The following is a 27,954-nucleotide window of genomic DNA, read 5'->3' on the forward strand; positions in this document are numbered from 1 at the left end:
TATTCACTTGTCTGTCACTGCACAATTATCTAAACCCATGCTATTTCAAACAGCGTTTTAATCTTGAGGATAAACCACAGCAGTTTACAACAACACACCTACGGTTCAGGATAAACTACAGAAATCGGTAGAGAGCTGATGAAGAGTTAATGGTATCCTCTAAGGCACTGTGCCTCTATTTTTAATGTGCATACACATCACACCTGATGATGAGTCACCAGGTCTGGGGGGGCCTGATTCCTGCATTCTTCACAAGCTCTCAGGTCAGGATGACCCTGCTGCGGTCGTGGACCACACTTGTAGTAGCAACGATCAAAGGGACACCACTGCCCAGAGCTGGGCAGGGTCCTCACCAGTGTCTTAATTAGGCACCAGGATCTGGCCCTTTACTCTGAAAGTCAGAGTCAGACTTTACTCTGACTCTTGTCAATGCCCCTACAGACACTGAATCACACTAATTAAAGGCACATGAAGGCCAACAGTTCATTTTAGAGTAAATTATAACTGTACACAGACTAGAATATTGGTATTTCTCACTGTTGGCACCTCCAGTACCTCAAACTAATCCTCCTTTGATAATGTACAAACATGGAGTTTCTGGACCTGCAAGGCTTAAAGACTAGGTCCTGGACAGTGGCAATGTCATCAAACTAGTGTCACTCTTTGAGGCATATCTGACTGGCCAGCTGACACACTACGTGACATCCTGATCAGCAATCTCTACTTACAACAAGCAGGAAAGTCAACCTGTAGAAGTCAACAAGGGATGAACAACACAATGGAACTGAAATCTAAAAATGAATACACAAGAATTTAGATTTCTCCTATTTGTTTTGTCTTTAGGTTTTAGAGTCTGATGACTAGCCACCAAAGGAAAGAGTAAATCTGTGAGAGCAATGCTCTGTTTCCCTACCCACAGTATTTCTAGGACCTAGAAGTATCTCTGACCCACAGAACACACCCAGTGCATATTTATTGAGTAAATGAACAAATGAGTATTTAAGGAGGGTTGAAGTTAATTTCTTTGGTATTTACATCTTAATACCAAGGATTCCAGGGAGCTATACAGAACTATTCCTAATGATTTCAACATCAGTTACTCCAGGCTGACTGTAAAGATTATCTGATTTCCTGAAGACAACGAACATCTCTCTAGTCTTTAACGTATTCAAACAGTAAGAGTTACAGACTACCCTTCATTCCTACACAGAACTTCCTTTTCTCTGAAGACAGAGGGTAGGGCTTAAACTTAACCACAAGAAGAGAAACTGCTACATGCTGCCAGTTGTTTTTCACACTAAAAGACTGACAGTAAAAAACTCTTGTTCCTTCTAAATTTTCGTAGCCATGATTTCCTAACAGGAGGCAAATTTCATGAGAGATGTTTAAAGGGTAAGAAACAAAAGCAAAGATAAAGAGTATGCCAAGAGTTCTTGAAAAGGTTAAACAAAGAGTTACCACACGACCCAGCAATTCCTAAGTACTAAAAGAACTGAAAACATGTCTACACGAAAACTTGTACATGAATGTTCACACCAAGATTATTCATAAGAGCCAAAAACTGAAAATAACCCAAATATCTATCAGTTGATGAATGGATAAATAAAATGTGGTATATCCACACAACAAATATTATAAAGCCACAAAAAGGACTAAAGTACAGCTACATGCTACCTCATGGATGAACCTTGAAAACATTATGCCTAAGTCAAAGAAGCCAGCCACAAGGGGCCACAGACAGTATGGTTCCATTTATATGACATGTCCAAAACTGGCAAATCCAAACAGAGACAGAGAGTAGTTTAGTGGTTATCAGGGGCTGGAAGAGTGACAGCTAACAGGTACGGGATTTCTTTTTGGGGTGATGAAAATGTTCTGGAATTAGTGGTGACGGCTGCACAACTTTGCAAATACACTAAAACTGCTGAATTGTACATTTTAAGGTATGAATTTATGGTATGTAAATTACATATCAATTTTTTTAACAATCCTATGCCAAAAGGAAACAAAATCGGCAAGTAAAAAATATACACAAGGGAAGCATCTTTCCTCTCTCATCCTTCCCTGATACAAAATCTTTGACTGAAAAGCCATATATTTTATGTAGTTATTCTGAAAATGACTGGAACCCTAAAAATATCCTAACCACTAAACAAAAGCAGCTGCTTATTTTGATAACATTTTTGTAACACTGACCTTCCTTAAAATGCAAGCTGACAGAGGACTTATTCTACAAACCCAAACGTGTACAACCCACTGGAATTAGCTTTGAGGAAGAATTAAAGCTTTTAGAACTAGAAGCTGTTGTAACTGGCACCGGCACAAAACACACTTCAGTTCACAACAGTATGACATTACTCAGTCTAGTCCGAAGGCAATGTCATTAAGAACCTAAGCTAATGGATGTTCTCTTAGTGTCTTCTGTTTCAAGCACAAGACAATGGTCCTCAAAAACAAAACAAAACCCCATACCAAACTCCACTAAGTTATAGGAAAGTATGTTCTATCTATAAATTTTTGGACATAGAATTTAAAAGAATGTAGGTTTGGAAACAATACTAAACCATTCAGGATGAGATCATACTAAATTGTTTTAATGTGTTCAATATCACACGAGAAAGTAATAAGCACTTCTCCCAGGTGCTAAGCTCATTCACTTAGTATCACCTGTTTCTTAATCCTTGATGCAGTTAAACAATAGTCTCATTCATATATGACATCTTAATTGGCTGCAACATTAATCATATAATAAGAGATACTTTAATCTCTTTTTAAATATGCCCTAGATTTAGAACCTCTATTTCAAAACAGCAGAAGGAATAACGCAGGTGTTTTCAAGTGGAAATCAAAATGAATATATTGGAAGGCCTTAAAAAGCATTCGTCAAATCAGGGTCACCATATCTAGATCTTGCTCCCAGATTTGCTACTAAACTACAAAAGATGCCTGGCCTACATTTAAAATCTACAAGAAAAAAAATAAAATAAAAAAAATAAAAAAATAAATAAAATCTACAAGGATTTTTAAATGTATAAAACCTAAAGCATGTTGAGTATCCTAAATGATGAGAATATCCAAGGGCACTATTCTACCAGTTGTAATTTTCAGATTCTGTGCAGCATGGGAGTTACTAGGATGACAATATATATTAATAACAAAAGTGATGTTGAAAAATCCCACTCACTCAAATGATTCCACTCAAACGGAATCCCACTGACTCAAAAAGCACTTATTAAGCACCTGAATTAATAGTAGCTTGAGGATTATCTGTCCTGCACATTGGCAGTGGGTTATATCTTTTTCTGTATATGTTCCAGGGTGTAGAGAAACCATGTGGTGTTCCTTTATCTTTGATAACCAGGTCCCCATGGAGCAGATAACTGCCATCACTTAAAAGTATATTTAGCTTCTCCTTTCAACACTTCTCTCTTTAAATCTGTTTTTCCATTTCCCTACGCTTTTGTATCCCATCCCCCAGAGGCTTCATTTTCCTTCTTTTGCCCTTCCAACATAGCTTCACCTTAAAATCCAAACTCTCTAGAATGGGATCCCGCTACATGATTTTTTAATGCGTTCAAGATCATATGAGATACTAAGTACTACTTTGACATCACTTCCATTCATTTAGTGTTAACGTTACTACTCCTCCACTCCTCTGTCTCTCCTTAGTACATCCCTTCCACGGTCCATTCCGCCTCCACTTTGAGCTCTCCCCAAGTCACTGCTACACCTTTTCCTCACGCTCTCTAAAATCGCTCTCCATCCACAAGGTAGGTTTTCCAAAGAATCTCCACCTCCCCCAACTCTCTCAATCTTCACTACCCTCTGTGACGCCCTCGGTTTTTGCTCTGGTCCCTCACTCCCCCCAACCTCGGACCCCATCGCATCCCCGACACCGCCCCACACAGCTTAGGGTACGCCCCTCACACTCTCCCTCTATCCCCCAAATTTGCCCCTTCCTAAGACCCCCCCCGTCCCCCTCCCCCACCCCCCACCCCCCCCGCAGAACCCACCTCCCCATTCCCAGACCCTGCCAGGTCTCCCGAACCTTCAGAGACGCTTCCCTCCTCCCTTCAGAGTTTCCGGACACTCCCGCCCCTCGCAGCCCTCCGTGCCCTCGCCCATCGCCTGGCACCCCGCGCCCTCCCCGGGGCCCACAGCGCCCCTGCGGGCGCGGCCCTCCGACCTGCCTCCGCGCCTCCCGCAGCCCCTGCAGCCTCTGGCCTAGCTCCCGCCGGTAGCTCTGCGCCGCCTCCACGCTCTCGCGGGCCTCCTGCAGCAGCAGCTCGGGCTCCAGCTCCATCGTCCCCTCGTCCGGCCGCGCGGCCGGCGGCTGCGGGCGCGGCTCCCGACTGTCCCGGGCGCCGCCGAGCGGCCCCGAGCGGCCACGCGCAGGCGGAAACACCGCCCCGCCCCGCCCCACGGCGGCCTTGATTGACAGCAGCGCTCAACGTGCGTCCGGGACAGGGAGCCTCTCACGCTGCAGGCCCAGCTGGTCTCAGCTCAGCTCCCAAGCAGCACCTGCCAGTGATGCTTCCTCGGGGCACGCACGGAGCTAGGGAAAGATTAATGACTACACCTCACGAAGTGCTTCCCGCACCTTATCTTATTCTGGCCTCGCTACGAGGCCTCCTTGCACCTCTATCCCACAGAGGAGAAAACTGTGGGACAGAGAGGAGAATCAACTTTCTCAAGCCGTCGGGATTTCAAGCCGTTGGGATTTCAACCCGGATGGGTCTTGAATCGTCATTGTCCTACCTGCCTAGTAAACGAGCATCCCTGCAGTGGCTAGTGTTTTAGGAGGTTACTGTGAATCAGGCACCACGCTCACAGGAATCAAAGGCCCCATCACCCAGAAGCTTGTAGTCTAATGAGGGAGCCAAGACAGAGGCCTAAGCGTGGGCCAGTGGTAGGTACCTCAATCCTGGCAGAGCTGCAAGGCGGATGTTATCAAACTTTCCTGTGTGGGCCAGGTAATTGAAAATGTGAAGCTCGGTGGGCCATAAGGCCTCTGTTGCAATATAGTGAATAAATGGGCGTGACCGTGTGCTAATAAAACTTACGGACACAAATTTGAATGTCACATAATTGTCACATGTCACAAAATATTCTTTGCATCTTTTTCTGTTTTGTTTTTGGTACGCGGGCCTCTCAGTGTTGTGGCCTTTCCCGTCGCGGAGCACAGGGTCCGGACGCGCAGGCTCAGCGACCATGGCTCACGGGACCACCCGCTCCGCGGCATGTGGGATCTTCCTGGACCAGGGCACGAACCCATGTCCCCTGTATCGGCAGGCGGACTCTCAACCACTGCGCCCCCAGGGAAGCCCTCTTTGCATCTTTTTTCAACTACTTAAAAAGGTGAAAACCATTCTTCGTTCAGGGGCCATACAAAAACAGGTGGTGGGTCAGATGTGGCCTTGGCCATAGTTTTTTGTTTTTTGTTTTTTTAAAGTTTTTACTGGAGTATAGTTGATTTACAATGTTGTGTTAGTTTCAGGTGTACAGCAAAGTGAATCAGTTATACATATACCTATATCCACTCTTTTTTAGATTCTTTTCCATATAGTCCATTACAGTGTATTGAGTAGAGTTCCCTGTGCTATCCAGTAGGTCCTTACTAGTTATCTGTTTTATATATCCTAGTGTGTATATGTCAATCCCAATCTCCCAGTATATCCCTCCCCGCTTCTCCCCTCTGGCCATAGTTTGCTGACCCCTGGCCAAGGATGGTAGAGTTGCCTCCCCAGGAAACAAAAACAGAACAGTGATTGTCTCAAGGTTACACAATTAATCTGTGCTAGAGGCTAGATTGCAGTTTTCCTGGGCCAGACTGAAGCCCTTTCTACCGCATTGTTTGGTGCTAAGTAAATGACACTTGAAATTAGAGAAGTTTAGAAAATGAAGGCTCTTCTGGAGAAAATGGGAGATTATCTTTATCCTGAAGTAGCAAGCCACTCAGTAGATTCTCAACAAATACCTGTGGAATGAATCAAGGCATTAACTAAACAAAAAGGAGTAAGTAAAGGCACCCCAGGTAAGATAAAACTAAGGAAAGGGTATAAGGACTTGCAGACAGGAATATAAATGGATTGTGTAAGGAAGGAGGAGCAGACCACTTTGCCTGGAGAGGAAGGACGGAATAATATATTGGGAGATGAAGTTAAGAGAAAAGTAAGGGCCCTGGAGCTCAGGTTAAGAAGCTTTGACTTTAATGAATAGACATTAAAGATTTTTGCATGTGCAGTGACATTTGCAAAACAATGTTTTAGGAAGATAAATGATAGAGAGGTGGGACTTCGGTTTGTGTTAAGGTAAGGCAGGGGTTGGCATACTGTAAATTCTCAATAAATATTTGTTCAGTGAAATGAATATGCATGAGATAACTAGAGGGGAGTAAATAGGCAGAACTAAATGGCGTTAGTCTAGTTATGATATGATGGAGACTTGAATTAGGATGTTGGCTTTTACAGAGTTTTGTGGGGGTTTGTTTGTTTGTTTGTTTGTTTGTTTTTAATTTATTTATTTTTGGCTGTGTTGAGTCTTCGTTGCTGCGTGCAGGCTTTCTCTAGTTGCGGCAAGTGGGGACTACTCTTCGTTGCGGCGGACGGGCTTCTCATTGCGGTGGCTTCTCTTGTTGCGGAGCACGGGCTGTAGGCACCCGGGCTTCAGTAGTTGCAGCACGTGGGCTCAGTAGTTGTGGCTTGCGGGCTCTAGAGTGCAGGCTCAGTAGTTGTGGCGCATGGGCTTAGTTGCTCCGCGACATGAGGGATCTTCCCAGACCAGGGCTCGAACCCGTGTCCCCTGCATTGGAAGGCGGATTCTTAACCACTGTGCCACCAGGGAAGCCTTTGTATGGAGTTTTGACAGTGAAAGCAGGGGGAAAGATACGCAAATGGTTCAAGGGAACAGGAGAGTTTGGACACACATTGAGTCAGTAAAAAACAGGATTTATTAATTGTTCTTGAACATGATATGTTCTGTGTGCTCTCTAAAGCTAATTGAACAGAATTGGCTCCCACTCCAGAAAGCTTTACTAAGTGAAATTTAAAAAAAAAAATTAAAAGGAAAACTTCCATAAAGACAAGCTACCAATCTTAGTCTCATTCAACTTTATTTCCTTGACCTACTAACTGATGGGAGGCAGGAAATGTGTATCTAATATATCCACACTACCCATAAAAATAACACGAAGAAAACTGAAGAAAAGCTGTAAAACTGTGCCCGCAGGCTCGAAATATTTTTATTTTTTATTTTTTTTAACTTTTTAACTTTAGAGCACAAGTTTCTGAAGAATAAATGCTCTGGTCAATAACAGAGAGGAAGATTGATCTAGAGGTGGTGATGACAGAAGCCAGCAGGCCATCAGACAGGGCTTTACAGAGTTTTTAATCTCCGTGTCACCACATTAGTCTAGCACTGACTTGAATTTCAAGAGTACCCAGAGGTGAGCAGATTCAGAGGCACAGACTCCTCATGCTACAAGAAACAAAGGACTTGGGCTTCCCTGGTGGCGCAGTGGTTGAGAGTCTGCCTGCTGATGCAGGGGACACGGGTTCGTGCCCCAGTCCGGGAAGATCCCACATGCCACGGAGCGGCTGGGCCCGTGAGCTATGGCCGCTGAGCCTGCGCGTCCGGAGCCTGTGCTCTGCGACGGGAGAGGCCACAACAGTGAGAGGCCCGCGTACCGCAAAAAAAAAAAGAAACAAAGGACTTGCTAATTGATTTATTTACGATAAGAATATAATTGCCAGGCTTCCCTGGTGGTACAGTGGTTGGGAATCCGCCTGCTAATGCAGGGGACACAGGTTCGAGCCCTGGGCCGGGAAGATCCCACATGCCGCGGAGCAACTAAGCCTGTGCACCACAACTACCGAGCCTGCACTCCAGAGCCCGTGAGCCACAACTACTGAGCCCACATGCCACAACTACTGAAGCCTGCGCACCTAGAGCCCATGCTCCACAGCAAGAGAAGCCACCGTAATGAGAAGCCTGTGCACCACAACGAAGAGTAGTCCCCACTCGCCACAACTAAAGAAAGACTGAACGCAGCAACAAAGACCCAACAGAGCCAAAAATTAATTAATTAATTAATTAATTATTTTAAAAAGCACTGAAGTTTAAGTTAGGAGACTTGGCTAAACATTGTAACTTTGGAAACATGTGTGAGCTACATTTCTCTAAATCGACAATAATGTAAATGTCTTCCTCACAGGACTCATGCAAAGGCTGAATAGTATGGCCAGGTAAAAGCACACATTTATTTACAAAATATCTAAAGAGTACAAGGTATGTGTCTGGCTCTGTGCTTAGGTGCTGGGAATCAAATCGGGAATGAGACCTAGGACTTGCCTTCATAGTCCAGTAGGGGGATCACTCACACATAAGCAGGAATTTATATTCTAATATATTGAGTGCAATGAGTAGAAGCACAGAGACAGCCACCTAATCCAGCCTAAAGTATAGTGGAAGGAAGGAGGTATCAGGAAAAGTTTCTTGAACAAGGTAAACCGTAAACTGAGTCTTAAGGCTTTTCTTGGCTTGGCCACAGGTGCTTCTCTCCTTTCCCTTCCAAAACCCCATCAAAATAACAATTAAGGGATTTAAAACTGGATTAGGAAAACAAATGGATTAGGGACAAATGGAACAGTAGAGAACACAAAAGAGCACTAGAGAGTTCCATAAATTTTTGGAAGATGGAAAGTGGAGTAGTAGTAATTGCCCAAGAAAACTGCCAGAAGTTACAACCTAAACTGCAGAGGATGAACCTTTCAGAATTGGGCTAACTCTCCCCAAAGACTCCTGAGAAACTCATGCTATATATCCTTTTAAAATTTTTAGTCACTTAAAAAAACTCACAACCCCTATTCTGACATTCCTTTCCTTATCCTACTTCCTGCATTATTTTCTCCTCAGCATTTAGCCCTGTCTTACCATATACTTTACTTATGGATCATTTTTATTACATGTCTCTTCCAACCAGAATACAAATTCTAAAAGGATAGGCATTTTTGTCTGTTTTGTTCACAGCTGCTTTGTTCATAGCTGGCACTCATTTGTATTTATGGAATGGATGGAAGGATGAATAACACAGCACATGAGAATGAGGTATGGAACTGAAAAGGGGAGACATCAGTTAATATTAGAGTTAGATATTTTAGGTCCATTGCCCTATTCCATGCATTTAGGTGATGCCTCCCTATTGCTTCCACAAAACTGCATGAGATATAAACACCTCTGCCCCCAAACAGATTGGAGGAGAAACCAAGTGGTCCAGAGAAAAGACCTCCACCTATTAACATTAGGAAGTCCCCCAATGAAAATCTCCTGATCATCCTACAGTAGAACCCACTAGTGAGTCCCACTTATGCTAAAAACCTTCAATCAGCTTGAACCATTTTTTAAACAGCTTTATTGAATATAACTGATTTGCAATAAACTGCATATATTTAGAGTATATGATGTGATGAACTTTTTCATCAGTATATACCTGTGGAACCATCACCATAACCAATATAATGAACATTTCCATCACTCCCCAAAGTTTCCATGTAACCTATTCCTTTGTAATCTATCCCTCCTTCAACCCCTGAACACAGGCAATGATGATCTGCTTTCTGTAATTAGAGATTAATTTGCATTTTTCTCAAATTTTAAATAAATGGAATCATGCAATATAGACTCTTTTTTCATCCATGTTGTTTCATGTATTGATAGTTCATTTCTTTTTGTTGCTGAGTAGTATTTCATGGTATGGATATGTTTCTTAATGTACCTGTTGATAGGTTGTTCCAAGTTTTTTACTATTACAAATAAAGCTGCTATCAACATTTGTGTACAAGTGTACAAGTCTTTATAATATAACTATATTGGGAATGTGGGAGGAGAGAAAGTATGGAGGGTGGTGTTACAAGAGAATTAACCACCATAACAGGACTTTAATGCATACTGTTTAAAATTGTTAGATCAGGGCTTCCCTGGTGGTGCAGTGGTTGAGAATCCGCCTGCCAATGCAGGGGACACGGGTTCAAGCCCTGGTCCGGGAAGATCCCACATGCCATGGAGCAACAAAGCCCGTGCACGACAACTACTGAGCCTGTGCTCTAGAGCCCAGGAGCCACAACTACTGAGCCTGCGTGCTGCAACTACCGAAGCCCACGTGCCTAGAGCTAGTGCTCCGCAATAAGAGAAGCCACCATAATGAGAAGCCCACGCACCGTAACTAAGAGTAGCCCCCGCTCGCCGCAAGTAGAGAAAGCCGGTGCGCAGCAAGGAAGACCCAACACAGCCAAAAATAAATAAATAAAATAAATAAATTTATTTAAAAACATAGTTGTGTAAAGATATTGAAATATCTAAAGATAAGCAGATATTTATAGTGCTAGAAGACCAGGGGTCGAACCCGTGTCCCTTGCATTGGCAGGCGGATTCTCAACCACTGCACCACCAGGGAAGCCCTCAACACATTTTAAATGCTTAGCTTTTTAGAAGAATAAAAAGCGCTAGAGACATACCCTACAACCTAGCAATTCCACGTTTAGGTGTGTATCCTGGAAAAGCACCATTTGTGTTCAAGGATACAAGAATGTTCGCTGATTCATTGACTAACAGAAAATTGAAGACAATTTAAATGATCATCACTAAGGAAATGGATAAATAAAATGTTGTGCATAATTGGGTGGAATGCTCAGGAATGAAAGGGAACAAATCAGATTGACCTGTATAGCTCTTGAAGACAATGATGAAAGAAACAAATTGCTGAGTGATATTTACATTGTTACCTTTTATGTAAAGAAAAACAAAACTAAAGATTTTTTTACGGATACGTATATGTATGTAAAAGTATTAAGAAAGGCTGCAACGCTATCCACCAAATAGGTGATACCGGCTGCCATTGGGGCTAAGAGGAAGAGACCGAGTTAGGGGGTGAAAGTCAAAGAGACTTTCAGTTTTTTCTGTAGTTTTCTAATTGATTGCTCCTCCTCCACGCTCTTGCTCTTCCATCTTCTCCTCCTCTTCGCCGTCATTCTCTTTGCGTCGCGTTCTTACACTACGTGAGTTATAAGTAAACGAAACCAAAACAACAAAACTGTTTATATTTAGAAGTGCAGTCTCCCTTCCTGAAAAACCTTATCCGGGGTTAATAATTTTCAAGGAGAAAGTAATTACCACTAATTTCATTGGAGAAATTTGTACCCTTTATGTTGTCCAGGCAATAGCAAATACCATAAAGATAGACACAATTACGTCAACAGTTAACATCAGTTTGCATAACCCGACCGAACAAGGTGGCTTCCCGTTACTATTTGATAGGTGTATTTACATGACTTGTTTCAGCTCTTACATACCGTGTAGTTAAAACTAGCACTCAGACAAAATAAACACACTCTCTATATTGCAAGTGCAATGAAAAAAAAAAGTAAAGCTAAACATGTCTGTGAAAACAATGCAAATGATGTATGAGATTATCTTCACTACAAACTAGCAAACTACTGGTACCCAGCAACAACTCGAACACACGCCAGCCAACTGAGGCGACGACCTTGGGCTCCTAGCTGCTCGCGAGGACGAAATCCACGGGAAGAAATGCCTCCTGACCTCAATTAGGGGTAAAAAGTCGAAATCTCGGACCCCAAGTGGGCGTATCTCTCGGTAGGACGCTTGCCAAAATAACATTTTATTCCGTGTGGGAGTGTAATCAATTGTTATTCCCTTTTCTGTATTTTTCGAATTTCCACTTTTAAATAGGGGCTAGTCTGGGGCGTCAAAAGTATGGGGTTCTAATTCTGCCACCAACGGACTTAGTCAAATCATATCCTCATCAGTGAAACTGGGCGTAAGAAGTTTGAATCTCCGAAGTCCCCGCTACTTTTAGATTCACGGTAAAGCAATCCCACCTCCTGCAGTCTTGCCGAAGAAGCATTTTGGCCCTCTCGGCTCACTGTCCGCGCAGCCTCCGGAAGCAATCTAAACTCCGCCCCCTGCACTCTGGACGGCGCGAAAACCCAATTGACAAGAACTCCCTCCGAATCCCGCGGGTAGGATCTGTGTTCGGCCTGCTTTCCCCGCGGGATCCCCAGTCGCTATCACTCAGAACTGGAGCGGCGGCCTCCAGGGCACCCCGCGCTCACCGACCGCGCCCGAGGGTCTTCGCTGCCCGCGCTTTCTCACCGCCTCTTCCCGCGTTCTACTTGGTTGAGCTGGGCCCAGCCTCTGCGACCACCCCGGGCAGTGGGCGCGGGGGAGTCCGAGGCGGACCCCGCGGCCCAGCTCCTCGCTCCTGCTGGAGCCGGCCGCCTCCATGGCCTCCCGACAGGCCGGGCCGGGCCGCGGAAGATCCTAGGAACCGGGATTCCGGGAAGCAAGGAGCATGGTGGGGGTCTTGGCCATGGCGGCGGCAGCTGCTCCCCCTCCGGTGAAAGACTACGGGAATGAGGTGAGTTTGAATATCTCCGAATGTTGGGTGTGGGGGAAAGGTAATCCCGATTTAGGATCTATGAGGGGGAAGGAGGGATCTGGTGACGCCCCAGAGTCTGACATTCTGTGGAACAATTGCTGGGGTGTGTCGTTTCTTAAAGACGTGATAGGTCCCTAGAAACATTGGGATTGTGAGATGTTTGCGGGGACCTTAAGATGCCTAGTAAAGGACTAGTTACCAGATCCTGAAATGTTTCTGGAACTTGATGTTTTGGACTTGTGAAATGTTACGGAGGATCCCAGGGTCAAGTCTAGGGTTCATGATAAGGAATCATAGAACTTTAGCGTTGAAAAGAATCTTTAAGTTCTACCTGTCCACCCAATCACCTGCTCTAGGAATACCGCTTAGATTGTCACTACAGGAATCAAAAAAGGTACGTCATTTAAAAATCACTATCTCATTGTTCTAGGTAGGGCTTAAGATACTGCAGTTAGAAGTCCCAGCTTGGCATGCTGTTATTCTCCTGTGTTCATCAAATTTCAGTGAAATGTACTAAGCAGTTGTTGTTAAGAGATTCTTATGCCATGAAGTAGTGGAGTAGCATCTAAAAGTAGACGGTTGCTATATTTTTACACCTTTCAAGCTCGCATTCTAACTGAAGTATGCAAACAGATGTCTTCGAAGTGAGTCAAGATGTATATTCACTTATTTCGCTGAGACTCTTACTTTTTAGAATTGAGTACTTTTGTCTGCTTGCTAATAGATGTTATGCTGATACTTCTTTGCTGAAAAGGCAGTTGCTCTGCTTGTCTCAGGTGTGAAGAAGGACTTTTGATACTTGAATTACACAGTTCTTGCTTTTTGTTTGCTCAGTTTTCCAGTCTTTTCATTACACGCTCTGCTTTTGGTGCCCTGCTTAGAGGGCTATTTCACAGTAATGATACTTACTGTTTAGTATTTTAAGGGTAAGGACCTTATACACATTATTTTACTTAATATCAGCCCTGTGATGAGGTGTTTTTATCTGTATTTTACAGATGAGAGAAGGTTAAGAAGTAATTAAAAGTAAGTTAGGTTAGAAAAAGTAAGTTAGAAAATTAACAGTAATTTGCTTAAGGTCCCACACTAGTAGATGTCAGAGCCAGCACTTGAGCTTAGATCTGCCTGACTCCAGAGCCTATGGTATCGTGCCTCTGATACGAGCTCACGATAATAATAATACTAACAACTCATTAGCATTTTCTTCCAGTACATTTATCATTTCATTTTAAGATGTAAAATTTTAATCTGTCTGTAATTTATTTTGTCTCATATTTATCCAGAGGGTTAAAATTTGTCCCCATACTATTTATTAACTACTTCTTTGCCCACTAACTTGAGTGCTACTATTATAATATACCAAATTCTTAAATACACACTTACGTCTCTTTCTGGTTTTCTAATCAGTTCTATTAAGTTGCCTGCCTATTCATGCATCAGTGCTATGCTTTTAATCGTGATAGCCTTATACTCCATTTTAATTTTCTAGACTTATAATTCCTTTGTTACTTATCTTCAAAAAAAACAAAAAGGTTTTCTTGTTGTTCTGGCAAGTTTTTTCTAACAAGTGAACTGAGGGAAGTTAAAAATAAAGTTGCTAGAGCTTTTTTTTAAGGGTACTAAATAGTATAAGAGGCAGGCGGTAACTCTTAATAGCATACTAAAACACTGAAAAGTCTTGTTTTATTTGTAGTAAATGTCCACTATAATTTTCACTTAATTAGTAAATTTTGAGATCCTAGACTTGTTCACCATGTACCTGTTTCTTGGAAATAGTTAGAATAATTTGTTTATTTTTAACTAAAACAGTATAAAGGGAATGGAAATAATATTTATAGAGTTCCTAGCATGCATCAGACTTCACATGTTTGTATGTAATATGTTCATTACAAATTCTGTGGGGTGGGTGGTACTATTCAAAGGTTATAGAGTAAACAGAGGCCAACAGTAATTAACACATTTGTACACAAGCATAGGGGGCCTTGAAACTTTTTATTGACGTATAATGTATAAAGTACACAAATTATAATTGTATAACTTGATGTGACATTGAGATTTGAATGTAGGTTTAACTTTAAAGCTCTTTTTCTTCCTAATGTGTAATGTTTATCAACTAAGGGAGCCTTCCTTTTTTTATTGCATTACATAAAATAATAGATCCATGTTTAAAATTTATGTTGCTTGAAATAAGTGTTTTTCTTCTTTTAAATTGATAGGCAAGCAAGAAGCGAAGGAAAGATGATGACAGAACTTGCAAAACAATCACTAAATATTTATCACCAATGGGGAAGACTGCAGACAGGGTTTTCTCTCCACCAAAATCCAGTAATATTCTGGATTATTTTAGAAAGACTTTACCCACAAATGAGAAAACTCAGACAGCAAAAAAGTACAAGATAAAATCATCCACACCATTGCCTGCTGACAGTGACAAAGACTGTAAAACACCTTTGGAAATGTCCTCAAATACAGAGAGTAAGAAGAGAGGAAGGAGACTTAATTTATCTCATCAACTAAGTCATATTAAAACTGAAAATGAATCTGCAATTGAAATTAACAGTGATGATAGCAAGGAAGACTCCAGTTTAAGTAACAATTTTGTGGGAAGTAGTACTTCTGCTTTACTCTACAAGAAGCATGTCAAGGTACTTGCAGAAAGTATTCAAGATACCAAAAAACAATCAAGCACTATGACCTCCAAAAAAAGTTCTAAGAAAATAAGTCCTAAACAAGGCCCCTCAAAAAATGATCGCAGAAAATTGAGGAAAAGGAAGCACAGAGAGGTAATAGATCTATCTGAAAGTTTACCCTTAGCAGAGGAACTAAATCTCCTTAAAAGACATGGTAATGATAGTAAACAGATAATGCCTTCCCTAACTAATGAAATGGAAAATACTGCAAATGATGCAGAATCTAGAGATAATATAACTAAAACAGCCCAGTTAAATGATAGTACAATAACTGTCTCATATGAGGAATTTTTAAAAAGTCACAACGAAAGTAAAGTGGAACAGGCACCAGACTCTACAGTGTCTATTTGTATTCCTTCTGAAACTGTTGACGATGCAGTCAAAAGTGGTTGTATGACTGACCCAGAAACCTATGAAATTTCCCAACAGGTCCGCTTTAAGACAGTCACTGTTCTTGCACAAGTTCACCCCATCCCCCCAAAAAAGACAGGGAAAATACCCTCAATTTTCTTGAAACAAAAGCAGGTGGAAATGGAAAATAGTCTGTCTGATCCTGAGAATGAACAGACGAGTCAGAAAAGAAAATCTAATGTCGTTATACATGAGGAAGAACTAGAATTGGCAGTGTTGGAAGCTGGAAGTTCTGAAGCTGTGAAACCAAAATGCACTCTAGAAGAAAGACAGCAGTTTATGAAAGCATTTAGGCAGCCAACATCAGATGCACTTAAAAATGGAGTCAAAAAGTCTTCTGATAAGCAGAAAGAGCTCAATGAAAAATCTTTAAATGAGGAAGGAAGAGACAATAATTCTAAAAAAATCATGGAAATTCCTAATATCCAAATGATTTCAAATAATGGCAATTCACAGACACATGCTGATAAAGGAGGTTTTCCTAAGGAGAAAAGTAAAAAACTGAAGAAAAAGAATAAAAAAATCTTAGATACTGGTGCTATTCCAGGTGAAAATAGAGAGAGAAATCCTCAAGAGAAAGAATCAACTTTTTCCTTTAAAGAGAAACAAAATCAAAACAGGCTTAGAATGAGTTTAAGACAAAAGAAAACAGAAGTTTTCAAAAACAGCACATTACTTAACAGCAAAAACCTTGTTTGTGAAGGTGCAGCAGATGATGACCCTCTAAAAATTTCCTCTCCATGTAACAATAAGTCTTCAAGAAAAACCGGCATACCAGTTAAGGATAAGGTTATACACTCTAAAGCTGAGACTGAAGACAGCTTGGTATTTGTTTCTACACTGAAACCAAGCAGAAGATCTGTAAGAAGTAGCAGCACACCTGCTACAGTAATCATTAGAGCTACTGATTCTGAAGACGCACAAGACGATAGTCCAGTAAAAGCTTCCACTCCAAAAGCAGCGAACTTATCAGGGAAGCGTAGCTTATATACAGCGGAATTAATAACAGTATCCTCTGATTCAGAGAGTCCTATCAGGTAAAGTTTTGTTTTGTTCTCAAGTTCTAAATATTCTGCATGTATTATTAGATGTGAAGGAAAGTATGTCAAGCACTGAAGAATTGTTTTTTTTTCTAGAACACAGCTGATTTATAAGAAAAAGAAAACAGGGTTTCAAAAATGTTGCTTATTTTCCATATTTAATTTAAACTCAGGCATGATTTCAGAAGAATTCTAGCCATATTTTAGATGAGTTTTAAACTCTTATTTATCATAGTTGTTAATTCCTGGAGAAATATCCTCCAAATATGAATTCTGTGCATTTAACAAACATAAGATTAAAAATAAATCATAGAACATTTTTAGGTAAGCTGAGCCATATACTGTGAGGTATTGTGTTGGCCAGAAAGTTTGCTCAGGTTTTTCCATAAGATGCCTCGGGAAATCCGAATGAACTTTTTGGCCAACTCAACATATACTTGCATGTTGGTTCTGGCTAATCCTAGGGGCTAATTTTCTGGAAAGCTTATGATTTATAAAATGAAACTTTATATTTTCTAAAAGTTTAACATTGAGTTTGGCTTACTTTTGAATCAGTAGTTTGAAACTGATGGGGGGTGTCTTTTTTCGTTTTCTGATTCAGAACTGTCCAGAAATTAGAGCCCTAGTTGGTTCCTTTCTATATTTAATTGAAATTCTTACACATTATAATCACATAAATGTTTGTGAATATCTTTTTGGGTTTTTTTCAGAATGAAATTCACCAGAATTAGTACTCCCAAAAAATCTAAGAAAAAATCTAAGAAAAGGTCTAAGAAATCTGAAGCAGCTGATGAAGATTTTGAGTCTCAGACTAGAAAGGTAATTGAAATATTAGGGTGTCCTGTAAGTGGTATTCTGTTTTGTAAAACAATAACTATTACTATTGGAAGTGATACGCCAAAAGAAGATTCACATATTTCATAGATTGGTTATGTTAACTATAACCCTATATTATTTTTTGCTGTTATTTTATTCCTCTAGTTAGCTTATTAAGAGATCAACATATCTTATTGTGAGATGAAAGCAATTGATAAAGACAGTATCGTTTACTTAGAAAAAGTTTTCTTAGTGACAGTTATATTCCAATCTTTTTCCCTAAGGCTGCTTATGGAAATAAGCATGATTGAATTTTTGGTTTATTTTTATAGATTAGAGGCTAACAAGTGGGGTCTCTCAACCCTGCTACTGTTGACATTGTGCGCTGGATAATTCTTTGTTGTGGGGAACTGTCTTGTACGTTATAGGATGTTTCGCAGTAATCCTGGCCTCTACCCGTGAGATGCCAATAGCACCCCAGCTGCCCTAGCTATGATAACCAAAATATCTCCAGTCATTGCTAAATATCCCCTGGAGGGAAAAATCACCCCCAGTTGAAAACCATTTTCCTAAAGGGAGAGGTTGTATGTATAAGAATAGTTTAGCTGCTTTTGTAAAGTAAACTGCTTATCCCTTATGATGAGAGAATTGGATTCTCTCCTGGGTGAGTAGGTACAAATGTGTGTGTGTGTGTGTTGAAAAAGCCACCAGGGTGGTTCTGATATAATCCTTGGGTGAAAGCCACTGCCACAGAAAGTTGGTATCTCTTTTGTTTTTATTTAACAACTCTCTTCCCCCCCCACCGCATCGGGGTGGGGGGGGGGCTTCTTATCTCACTCTAGGTACTATGCTTGGTACTCTTATCATTAATCTTATAAAGTAAATATTTAACCCTGTTTTGAAGGACAGTGGCGCCAAAGGAGGTGAAAATATTTTTGAGAGTTGACATGATATATGATGGAATTTAAGCTGGGGACAGGGAAAAGGGGTACCAGGGGCTGATAAATAAGGAGAAAGTAGAGAGCTGTCAGGACGGAAGTTCCTGTTTTAGTCAGGAGTAACCAAGTGTGAGCTGGGAGGACAGGCAGCTAGGTCAGAAAGGAGGGTGTTGGAAATGACTGGTTTTTGAGATGATAGGACTATGGTTGATTTTGATTTTCTTCATTTTTCTGTTTTTTGTTTTTCTATAAACATGAACTTTTAAAAACTTTTATCAGAAAAATAACTATTAGGGAAAAAGAAACAGATTTCAGGTAATAGCAGAACTACATGCCAAAATGCATGTGGATTTTTTTTTTCACACATTCACTAAAACATGTCTTTTTTTTTTTTTCGGTACACGGTCCTCTCACTGTTGTGGCCTCTCCCGTTGCGGAGCGCAGGCTCAGCGGCCACGGCTCATGGGCCCAGCCGCTCCGCGGCATGTGGGACCTTCCCGGACCGGGGCACGAACCCATGTCCCCTGCATCGGCAGGAGGACTCTCAACCACTGCGCCACCAGGGAAGCCCTGTTTTTCTTAACTGTTTCAATGATTGAGTCGTTAATTTAAATTTAGCTGGATTATTTTGAATGCTAACTTATCCTAAGTTTCATCAGCCTGTCAAAAATTTTGCTAGGGACTTCCCTGGTGGCACAGTGGTTAAGAATCCACCTGCCAATGCAGGGGACACGGGTTCGAGCCCTGGTCCGGGAAGATTCCTCATGCCGTGGAGCAACTAAGCCCGTGCGCCACAACTACAGAGCCTGTGCTCTAGAGCCCGCGAGCCACAACTACTGAGCCCACACACCTAGAGCCTGTGCTGTGCAACAAGAGAAGCCACCACAATGAGAAGCCCGTGCACCGCAACGAAGATCCAACCCAGCCAAAAATCAATCAATCAAATAAACTTATGAAAAAGAAAAAAAAAATTTTGCTAGCAGAACAACAAAAATCTGTCACTCTACTACTATAAAGCAGATCCTTAACATTCCTAACCTCCTTATGTATGTTCTGAATATCCATATCTATTCTTTTTTTATATTTTAGTTTTAATTTAAAAAATATTTTTTTCCGTGCCTATTCTTTTTAATGTTTTTAAAAAACATTTTAAAAGTTTTTGGAATTCCCTGGGGATCCAGTGGTTAGGACTCCGCGCTTCCACTGCAGAGGGCACAGGTTCGATCCCTGGTGTGGGAACTAAGATCCTGCATGTCACAAGGCACAGTCAAAAAAAATTTTTTTTAACTTTTTAAAAACGGCAAACATTTGTTTAAAAGACACAGTAGTATATAAATTTAAAAGTGAAAACTTAAAATTTTCTCTCTCCTACTGTTTAGGGGGAACCCACTTTTTTTTTCTTAATTGCTATCTCTCTTACTTTTTAGAAAGATTCTACTGAACTTTTAAACGCTGCTTATATTATTTATTTATTTGGATTTTATTTAATTAATTTATTTATTTGACTGCCTTGGGTCTTCGTTGCTGTGCGTGGGCTTTCTCTAGTTGTGGCGAGCAGGGTCTACTCTTCATTGCAGTGTGCGGGCTTCTCATTGCGATGGCTTCTCTTGTTGCAGAGCATGGGCTCTAGGTGTTCCGGCTTTAGTGATTGTGGCACGCAGGCTCTAGAGCGCAGGCTCAGTAGTTGTGGCGCATGGGCATAGTTGCTCCACGGCATGTGGGATCTTCCCGGACCAGGGATTGAACCCGTGTCCCCTGCATTAGCAGGCGGATTCTTAAGCACTGTGCCACCAGGGAGGTCCCCAGGGGGAACCCACTTTTAATAGTTACAAGTTCATCTGTCCAGACTTTTTCCTATCCTTAAATATTTATATGTCATTTTTAAAAGGGATCATATAATGTGAGCTATTTTGCAGCTTGCTTGCTATGTGTTTTCTTTTGGGGTTTTTTTTGCATCTTGGTGATCACATTTATTGGAAGGGTTGGAGAAAAATAAAAATGCCGTTTAGCTTAAGAATTTGTGAGTTATCTACAAATCAACTTATTTCAGAAGTTGAAGAATTCTTGGTTATTTCCTAAAATCAAAACATACGCCGGTTTCTCTTTTGAATATCTTCTACATTTAAAGAGGCAATCATACAAAATCTCCTATTTTCCACACAGGATAAATTCTTTGTTTCAACCAACTCTCAATGGTGGGGCAACTAGCACAACACTGTCTCCCCGGACAAAGAGCATCGGGATATTCCGTTTGGTTGATTTATATATCTCTTCATATGTTTCTTCATCAATTTCTATAGTTGTCACAGTTTCTTCCACATCTCCCAATATCATATTTAAATGCTGGTCATAAGCATGTAACCTGCCTCGAAGCTCTCTGTCGTTTCTCATTTTCACATAGATTCGTTCATCCAGACTGAGCCTGAAGAGATCCAGAGGCTCTTCTACAGTGTTGGTAGTTTGTTGCTGGTCCACGTCGTCCGCCATCTTCCAAACCCTGCGCTCTTTGCTTGCTATGTGTTTTTAATTCAAATGTAAAAACCTGTAGAACTGAGAATATGGAAAATACATTATCTGGAAGATAATATTTAAATGCACAAGATCGCTTAGTACATCAGTGGCAGAGCCAGGCCTGAAGGCCAGACTTTATTCTTATCAGCGCTCTTTTCCATACCTACTACCTTTTCAACCTCTCTTCAAAGGACTCAGCCTACAAGTGACTAAAATCAAAGAATAGGTGCCATGAAGATAATGGGGAAATAACCAGTAATTCTTATCTGTACAGACATCTATTTGTTTGTTTTGGCTGCACCACGCAGCATGTGGAATTTCCCTGACTAGGGATTGAACCCATGGCCCCTGCACTGGAAGCACAGAGTCTTAACCACTGGACCACCGGGGAAGTCCACAGACATCTTTTTATTTTTTTTTCCCGCGGTACACGGGCCTCTCACCGCTGCGGCCTCTCCCTTTGCGGAGTGCAGGCTCCGGACGCGCAGGCTCAGCGGCCACGGCTCACGGGCCCAGCCGCTCCACGGCACACGGGATCCTCCCGGACCGGGGCACAAACCCGTGCCCCCTGCATCGGCAGGCGGACTCCCAACCACTGCGCCACCAGGGAAGCCCGCCAGACATCTGTTTTTAAAAAATGTTTTATATACAGACATTTAATATGGATATCTTTTTGGGTATTTTTCACAAATGTAATTATATTTATCTGAATAGATTTCAAGCAAGCAATAAAGGCAAACCAAGTATAATTAGACACATTTTAATTTCATTTCCTTGGTAAGATTTGAATAACCATTTTTTTGGTCTTTTATTTAGTGTGATCTGTGATTATATTTTTCTATTATATATGTACTTAGTGGACTTCATTTTTTTAGAGCAGTTTTAGGTTCACAGCAAAATTGAGCAAAAAGTATAGATTTCCCATATACCCGGTGCTGTCACACATGCATAGCCTCCCCATAATCAATATCAAAATAGTACATTTGTTACAATTGATGAACTTACATTGACACATCATTATCACCCAGTGTCTGTAGTTTAAATTAAGGTTCACTCTTGGTATTGTACATTCTGTGGGTTTAGACAAATGTAAAATGACATGTATCCACCATTATAGTACCATACAGAGTAGTTTCACTGCCTTAAAAATCCTCTGTGCTCTGCCTATTCGTCCCTTTTTCCCTGGCAACTACTGATCTTTTTACTGTCTTTAAAGGTTTGCCTTTTCTATTTTTTTCTATTATTAAATATAAAATATTTGCCAGTAACCTAAATTATTATTTCACATTTGTGTTTAGGTAAGCAGTGCTTCAAAAAATGTATCCAAAGCAAAACAATTGATTGAAAAAGCAAAAGCTTTACACATTAGTAGGTCAAAAGCTACTGAAGAAATAGTGACACCTTTAAGGCGTTCGTCCAGACATCAGACGCTCCCTGAAAAGTCAGAAACAGAAGTAAGTATTACAAATATTTATTGATATAAATTCTGTTCTGTTCTTCTGTTTGAAATGGGAGAAGGAAACTGTTATAAAATTATAAGGTAGAATTGTAGGAAGCCCTGAGGTTGTAGAAAAAATATCATTTTCCATTCTCTTTTCGAAGGCTTTGGCTCTCTTTTGCCTACAGAATACACTCTGAATCCTTATCAAGTCATTCAGGATCCTTCTTAGGCTGAACTAGCTCCTCCTTTTCCTCAAAACAACCCCCCTTCCTAAAACACACTCTTTTTGCTCCATCATACTAAATTATTCATTTTGCCCCAAAGGCTGCAATTTTTACTTTTTTCAGTTTGTAGTTTCAGCGTAAAATGTATATTAGGTACTCTCTTCCACCTGAGGAATTCCTACTCAGAGTTTAAGATCCTGCTAAATTATGCCACCATCTCTCTCTCTTTTTTAAAAAAATATAATAACATGATTTATTTAAAGTGTGCAATTCAGTCACTTTTAAAGAGTGTGTATTCATTCACAGAGTTGTGCATTCATCACCACAGTCAATTTTAGAATATTTCATTACCCCCAAAAGAACCCTCATTCTCCTTAGCTGTCACCTTCCTATCTCCCCTCCCCCAGCCCTAGCCAAACACTAATCTACTTTCTGTCTCTATAGATTTGCCTATTCTGGACATTTAATATAAATGGTATCCTACCATATGTGTCCTTTGTATCTGGCTTCTGTCATTTAGCATAATGTTTTAAAGGTTCTTCCATGTTGTAGAATCAGTATTTTGTTTCTTTTTATTACCAAATAACACCCCATTATATGGAAATACCACATTTCATTTACCCATTCATCAATTGATGGACATTTGGGTTGCTTCCACTTTTCGGCTATGAAAAATGCTGTGAATAATCGACTACCTACTCTTGAAAGCTTTGCTGATGCCTTCAAGACAAATAGTTTCCTTCCCTATATGTACTTTAATTTACTTTCATGGGTTTTTTTTTTTGTATTTAGTCAGTATTACTTTCACTATACTGTATTATAACTAGTTAAACTATGTTTTAAAATAAATTTATTTATTCATTTATCTTTGGTTGTTTTGGGTCTTCGATGCTGCGCACGGGCTTTCTTTAGTTGTGGTGAGTGGGGGCTACTCTTCGTTGCGGTGCGCGGGTTTCTCATTGCGGTGACTTCTCTTGTTGCGGAGCAGAGGCTCTAGGCATGCGGGCTTCAGTAGTTGTGGCATGTGGGCTCAGCAGTTGCAGCTCGTGGGCTCTAGAGCACAGGCTCAGTAGTTGTGGTGCATGGGCTTAGCTGCTCTGCGGCCATGTGGGATCTTACTGGACCAGGGATTGAACCTGTGTCCCCTTCATTGGCAGGCAGATTCTTAACCACTGCACCACCAGGGAAGCTCACTAGTTAAACGATTTACTCATAGATTAGCTCTCCCTCTGTCCCCTAAACCCTGGTGGAAACTTGACACCAACTCTAGAGTTTCATTTTTGTGTGCGTTCCCAGTGCCTGCTGTATTGCCTAACACATAGTAGATGCTCAATAGATGTATGCTGACCACGTGAGAACTTACCAGACTACATCTAATACGTATCTAGGATGTATAGTTCTGAAAGGGAATAGCCATAATTTTTATAGCTTGGTTGTATTGATTCTTTTATCTGCAATATAATCTGTTCGTTGCTTCTTTAAAAAAGAAAACCCATGGTCATAATCAATCCACTCTTTGATCACGTGAACTTGTATGATATAAGCACAGACTATTGCCATTCATATCCTGTGTTTTCTGTGTTAGTTTCTGACAGGGAGATGTATGGAGTTGCTAATGTGATTATCTTGTCATGGCTTCTAGCACTGTAATCCTTTTGAAATTTTAATAACATTAATTGTATGTTATTAAAATTTTTTTTCTTATTCTGTTTTAGGACTCTGTAATAACAGGTTCAAGTCCTACTCCTTTAAAGCATCCTGAGAAAAATCAGAAGAAACTTCAGTGTCTGAATGATGTGTTAGGAAAAAAACTTAACAAGACTCCTAAAAATGTCCCTGGTAATCAGATTTGATAACTTGATGATGAACATTAGAATGTTTTGGGGGGATTATATTGTTCTGAATTTTAACTTTATCTCATTTTGATTTAATCTCTTGTCTTATAAAATATAACCTTTTAATTATATTAGATATTTCTATTTTAATAAGTGAGTAAAGTTATAATGTAGTGAAGAGTTTTACAAAAGGTAACTGAGTGTATTTTAAGTGATTACATTTCTTTGTATCTATTTAGCCTCAGTTAACTTAGTGGTTCCCAAAGCTGACTGATTATCAAAATCATCTGGTAAATTAAAAAAATTTTTAAATCCTTAGGTCCTTGCCTAGACATACTGACTGAGAATCTCCAGAGGTGGGTTGTGGGAATCTGTAGTTTAAAAAGAAGCTCCCCAAGAGATTCTGATATTGATTTTGCCAAGTTGAGAGATCAGCTCATTATAGAAAATTTTTTAATTAAAAAAATTTTTTTTAAGTTTTAAAAGTAGCTAGAGGTAAGTGGAGATGATGAACCTTGATACTAACCTAAGCATTTATTTTTCTAAGGAAAAGTGAAAGTCGCGCCTTTATTTCTTACTAGAAAGGCTCAGAAAACAGCTGATCCTGTCCTTGGTTTTGATGAAAGCAGGTCAGTCTGATACAAATTTTAAAATGTCAAAATATTTCATGGAATGTATTTTGCATTCATTTACTTTGATGAGAAAGCATTTAAGTTATCATTTGAAGCTTTGATAAATCCATTTTTACAGATGACAATATTGACAATGCTACAACTGCAATTTGAATATCTTGGTCTTTTGCAAACATTTTGTGTCCATCTCTAGACAAAACAGTGGGAAAATAAACAAGCAAACCAAAAAGCTGATTTATGAACTTGTTCAGTAAATATTTAAATACCTACTATGTAGCAGGTGCTGTTTTTGGTACTAGGAATATCATGGGGAATAAGACACATTCCCTGTCCTCAGGAGGCTTATACCCTAGAGGAAAGACAATCTCTGATTAAACATTAATTGGGCCAACAAATGAAAAATTGCAGTGTGCTAAGAAGGAGAGGTACAAAGGTCTATTAAAAGTTTGTTGAGGGCTTCCCTGGTGGCACAGTGGTTGCGAATCCGCCTGCCGATGCAGGGGACACGGGTTCGTGCCCCGGTCCGGGAAGATCCCACATGCCGCGGAGCGACTAGGCCCGTGAGCCATGGCCGCTGAGCGGGCACGTCCGGAGCCTGTGCTCCGCAACGGGAGAGGCCACAACAGTGAGAGGCCCGCGTACCGCAAAAAAAAAAAAAAAAAAAAAAAAAAATTGTAAAAAAAAAAAAAAGAAAAGTTTGTTTAGTTGATTTGGTCTGGTCAAGCAAGGATTTTCTTTTTTTTTTTTTGCAGTATGCGGGGCCTCTCACTGTTGTGGCTTCTCCCGTTGTGGAGCACAGGCTCCGGACGCGCAGGCTCAGCGGCCATGGCTCACGGGCCCAGCCGCTCCGCGGCATGTGGGATCTTCCCGGACCGGGGCACGAACCCGTGTCCCCTGCATCGGCAGACGGCTTCGCAACCACTGTGCCACCAGGGAAACCTGCAATCAGAGGGTTTTAAACAGAAGTATGGACATAAACATTTGGATTTTGAAAGTTTAATTTGACTGCTGGATTAATTTGGCTCTTGTACAGAGAGTGGGATGGAAGAGGGATTAGAGTGGATGCAAGAGTTTGGGTGTGAGATGATGGAGGTGTGGACTCAGGTGCTGGAGACGATGTATGAAAAGATTTTAGGAGATAAATTTAAGAACCCTTGATGATTAATTAGACATGGGGGCTGGGGGTGGGAGAGATGAAGGTAGAAGGATGACACTTAAGTTCTGGTCTGTGCCAGTAGATGGCATGATGGAAGAAGACCAGGTTTAGGGACATGAGTTCAGGTTATTTGGTTTTTTTCCTGTTTCAGTTTTATTGAGGAATAACTACATATTGTTAAATGCACAAATCTTAAGTATACAGTTTTGATAAGTACACTTATCAAAGTGTATCAAGATGTCAAGATATAACATCTTTCTTTTACTCCCTAACGGTTACTTACTCTTTTCCTGTATCACCACCATCACCACCACAACAAAAGGTTACCACTCTTCTGATTTCTATTACCATCAGTTAGTTTGACTTCGGTTGCCATGAGTTAGTCTTGTCTGTTTTAGAACTTCATGTAAACTTTGTATATATTGTTTTGTGCCTAACTGCTCTTGTTCAGTACACATATATTTTTTAAAACCAACTTTATTCAGGTATAATGTACATACAATCATATGCACCCATATTAAGTAAACAGTTTGAGGTTTAACAAATGTACACACCTGTGTGATCGCCACCACAATAGAGAACATTTCATCACTCTCAAAAATTCCCTTTTGCCTCTTTGCAGTTCATCCCTGCTTCCACTCCCAATGCCATGCAACCTGTGATCTGCTTTCTGTTGGTATAGATTAGTTTGCCTTTTCTAGAATTTCATAGAAATGAAATCATACAGGAGGTATACTTTTGTCTCTGGCTTCTTTCAGTCAAAGAATATCAGTAGTCTATTCTTTTTTATTGCCGAATAGTATTCCTTATACGAATATATTTACCACAATTTATTCTTTTATTGGTGGCCATTTGGGTTGTTTCCAGTATTTACCCATTTACTCATGGATTCCTGTTTTATTCTCTGGGTTTTAATCCATTAATAATTTTAATGCTCAAATTGATTCTAATTTGGCCATTGGAAGCCCTTCAGCTTGGTTTCTCTGCCCCTTTGACACATACTCATCATTTATAGAGCATTTCTTACTTTTTTGAACACAAAGATATTCCAGGCTCATCTTTTATTTGCCCTGCCCCAGCTCTTTAATTAGCCTCTTCTGCAAGGAGCCCTGGTTCCTTTTAGTGGAGGTGCTTATTTTGCTCCTGAGGTATCAGTGCTTCTAGGCTTTCTCAGCAGATAAAGCTAGGAAATACACACACACACACACACACACACACACACACACACACACATCAAAACTATTTCTAACTGTATATAATATATGTGTGTATATTTTTTATTAGTACCTTGTACCCCCTCCTTAAAGTTTACCTTCTGCTACAGGCACATACTAATATAGCTACTTCACCCATCTTTTCATCCTCCCCTCCAATTAATAGTCAAAAAGGTACACCTCCTCTTTTCTGAGATTAATCTCTTCAGTCTGGCTTTAGATCTCATCTTTTCTTCATTTCTCTCAAATGGGAAAGGAATAGAAGTTTTTGAAGCCTCTTCTTAATTACCAACCCAAATTTCAGTTTGCAGAGAATATTACAGTCCTCACTCTATATATGGCAGGCTAGGAAGGGTGTATAAGCCGTGACACACCAGCACCATGCTCTCTCTCCCCTCCGCCACTCCATCATCCCATCCTCCTCTACCCTTTCACCAACTTCCCGCTAAAGTCAAGATTCTTATGATTAGCAATACAAGATAAGCCAGGTGAAACTGAGACATCAATAGTAAGGGCCTTAAGGTTCCTGCTATTGTATTGGAAACAATATTACCTTAGAAGTTCTTGTATTAACTTTTAGAAATGTGGCACT

General features: G+C 40.6%; 3 protein-coding genes across 3 annotated transcripts in view; 1 reads left to right on the forward strand and 2 right to left on the reverse strand.

Moving 5' to 3' along the window:
- Nucleotides 1-4,364, reverse strand: part of CRLF3 (cytokine receptor like factor 3) — a 43,284-nt gene extending 38,920 nt beyond the window's left edge. Inside the window, exon 1 of the mRNA XM_079904140.1 lies at nucleotides 4,187-4,364. Within this exon, the coding sequence (XP_079760266.1) occupies nucleotides 4,187-4,303 (117 nt within the window). The 5' untranslated portion in view covers nucleotides 4,304-4,364. The remainder of the gene's footprint in view (nucleotides 1-4,186) is intronic.
- Nucleotides 4,365-11,883: 7,519 nt separating this feature from the next.
- Nucleotides 11,884-27,954, forward strand: part of ATAD5 (ATPase family AAA domain containing 5) — a 36,484-nt gene continuing 20,413 nt past the window's right edge. The window contains exons 1-6 of the mRNA XM_079903770.1: nucleotides 11,884-12,433; nucleotides 14,671-16,592; nucleotides 17,306-17,414; nucleotides 22,159-22,314; nucleotides 24,241-24,364; nucleotides 24,908-24,989. Coding sequence (XP_079759896.1) covers nucleotides 12,368-12,433; nucleotides 14,671-16,592; nucleotides 17,306-17,414; nucleotides 22,159-22,314; nucleotides 24,241-24,364; nucleotides 24,908-24,989 — 2,459 coding nt within the window. The 5' untranslated portion in view covers nucleotides 11,884-12,367. The remainder of the gene's footprint in view (nucleotides 12,434-14,670; nucleotides 16,593-17,305; nucleotides 17,415-22,158; nucleotides 22,315-24,240; nucleotides 24,365-24,907; nucleotides 24,990-27,954) is intronic.
- LOC307177058 (U6 snRNA-associated Sm-like protein LSm3) lies at nucleotides 20,139-20,918 on the reverse strand. Its single transcript, XM_079903771.1, has one exon. It carries the CDS (start codon nucleotides 20,834-20,836, stop codon nucleotides 20,528-20,530), a length of 309 nt encoding a protein of 102 aa, XP_079759897.1. The 5' UTR covers nucleotides 20,837-20,918; the 3' UTR covers nucleotides 20,139-20,527.

Source organism: Stenella coeruleoalba, assembly GCF_951394435.1.
Source record: "Stenella coeruleoalba genome assembly, chromosome: 19".
Classification (NCBI taxonomy): Eukaryota; Metazoa; Chordata; class Mammalia; order Artiodactyla; family Delphinidae; genus Stenella; species Stenella coeruleoalba.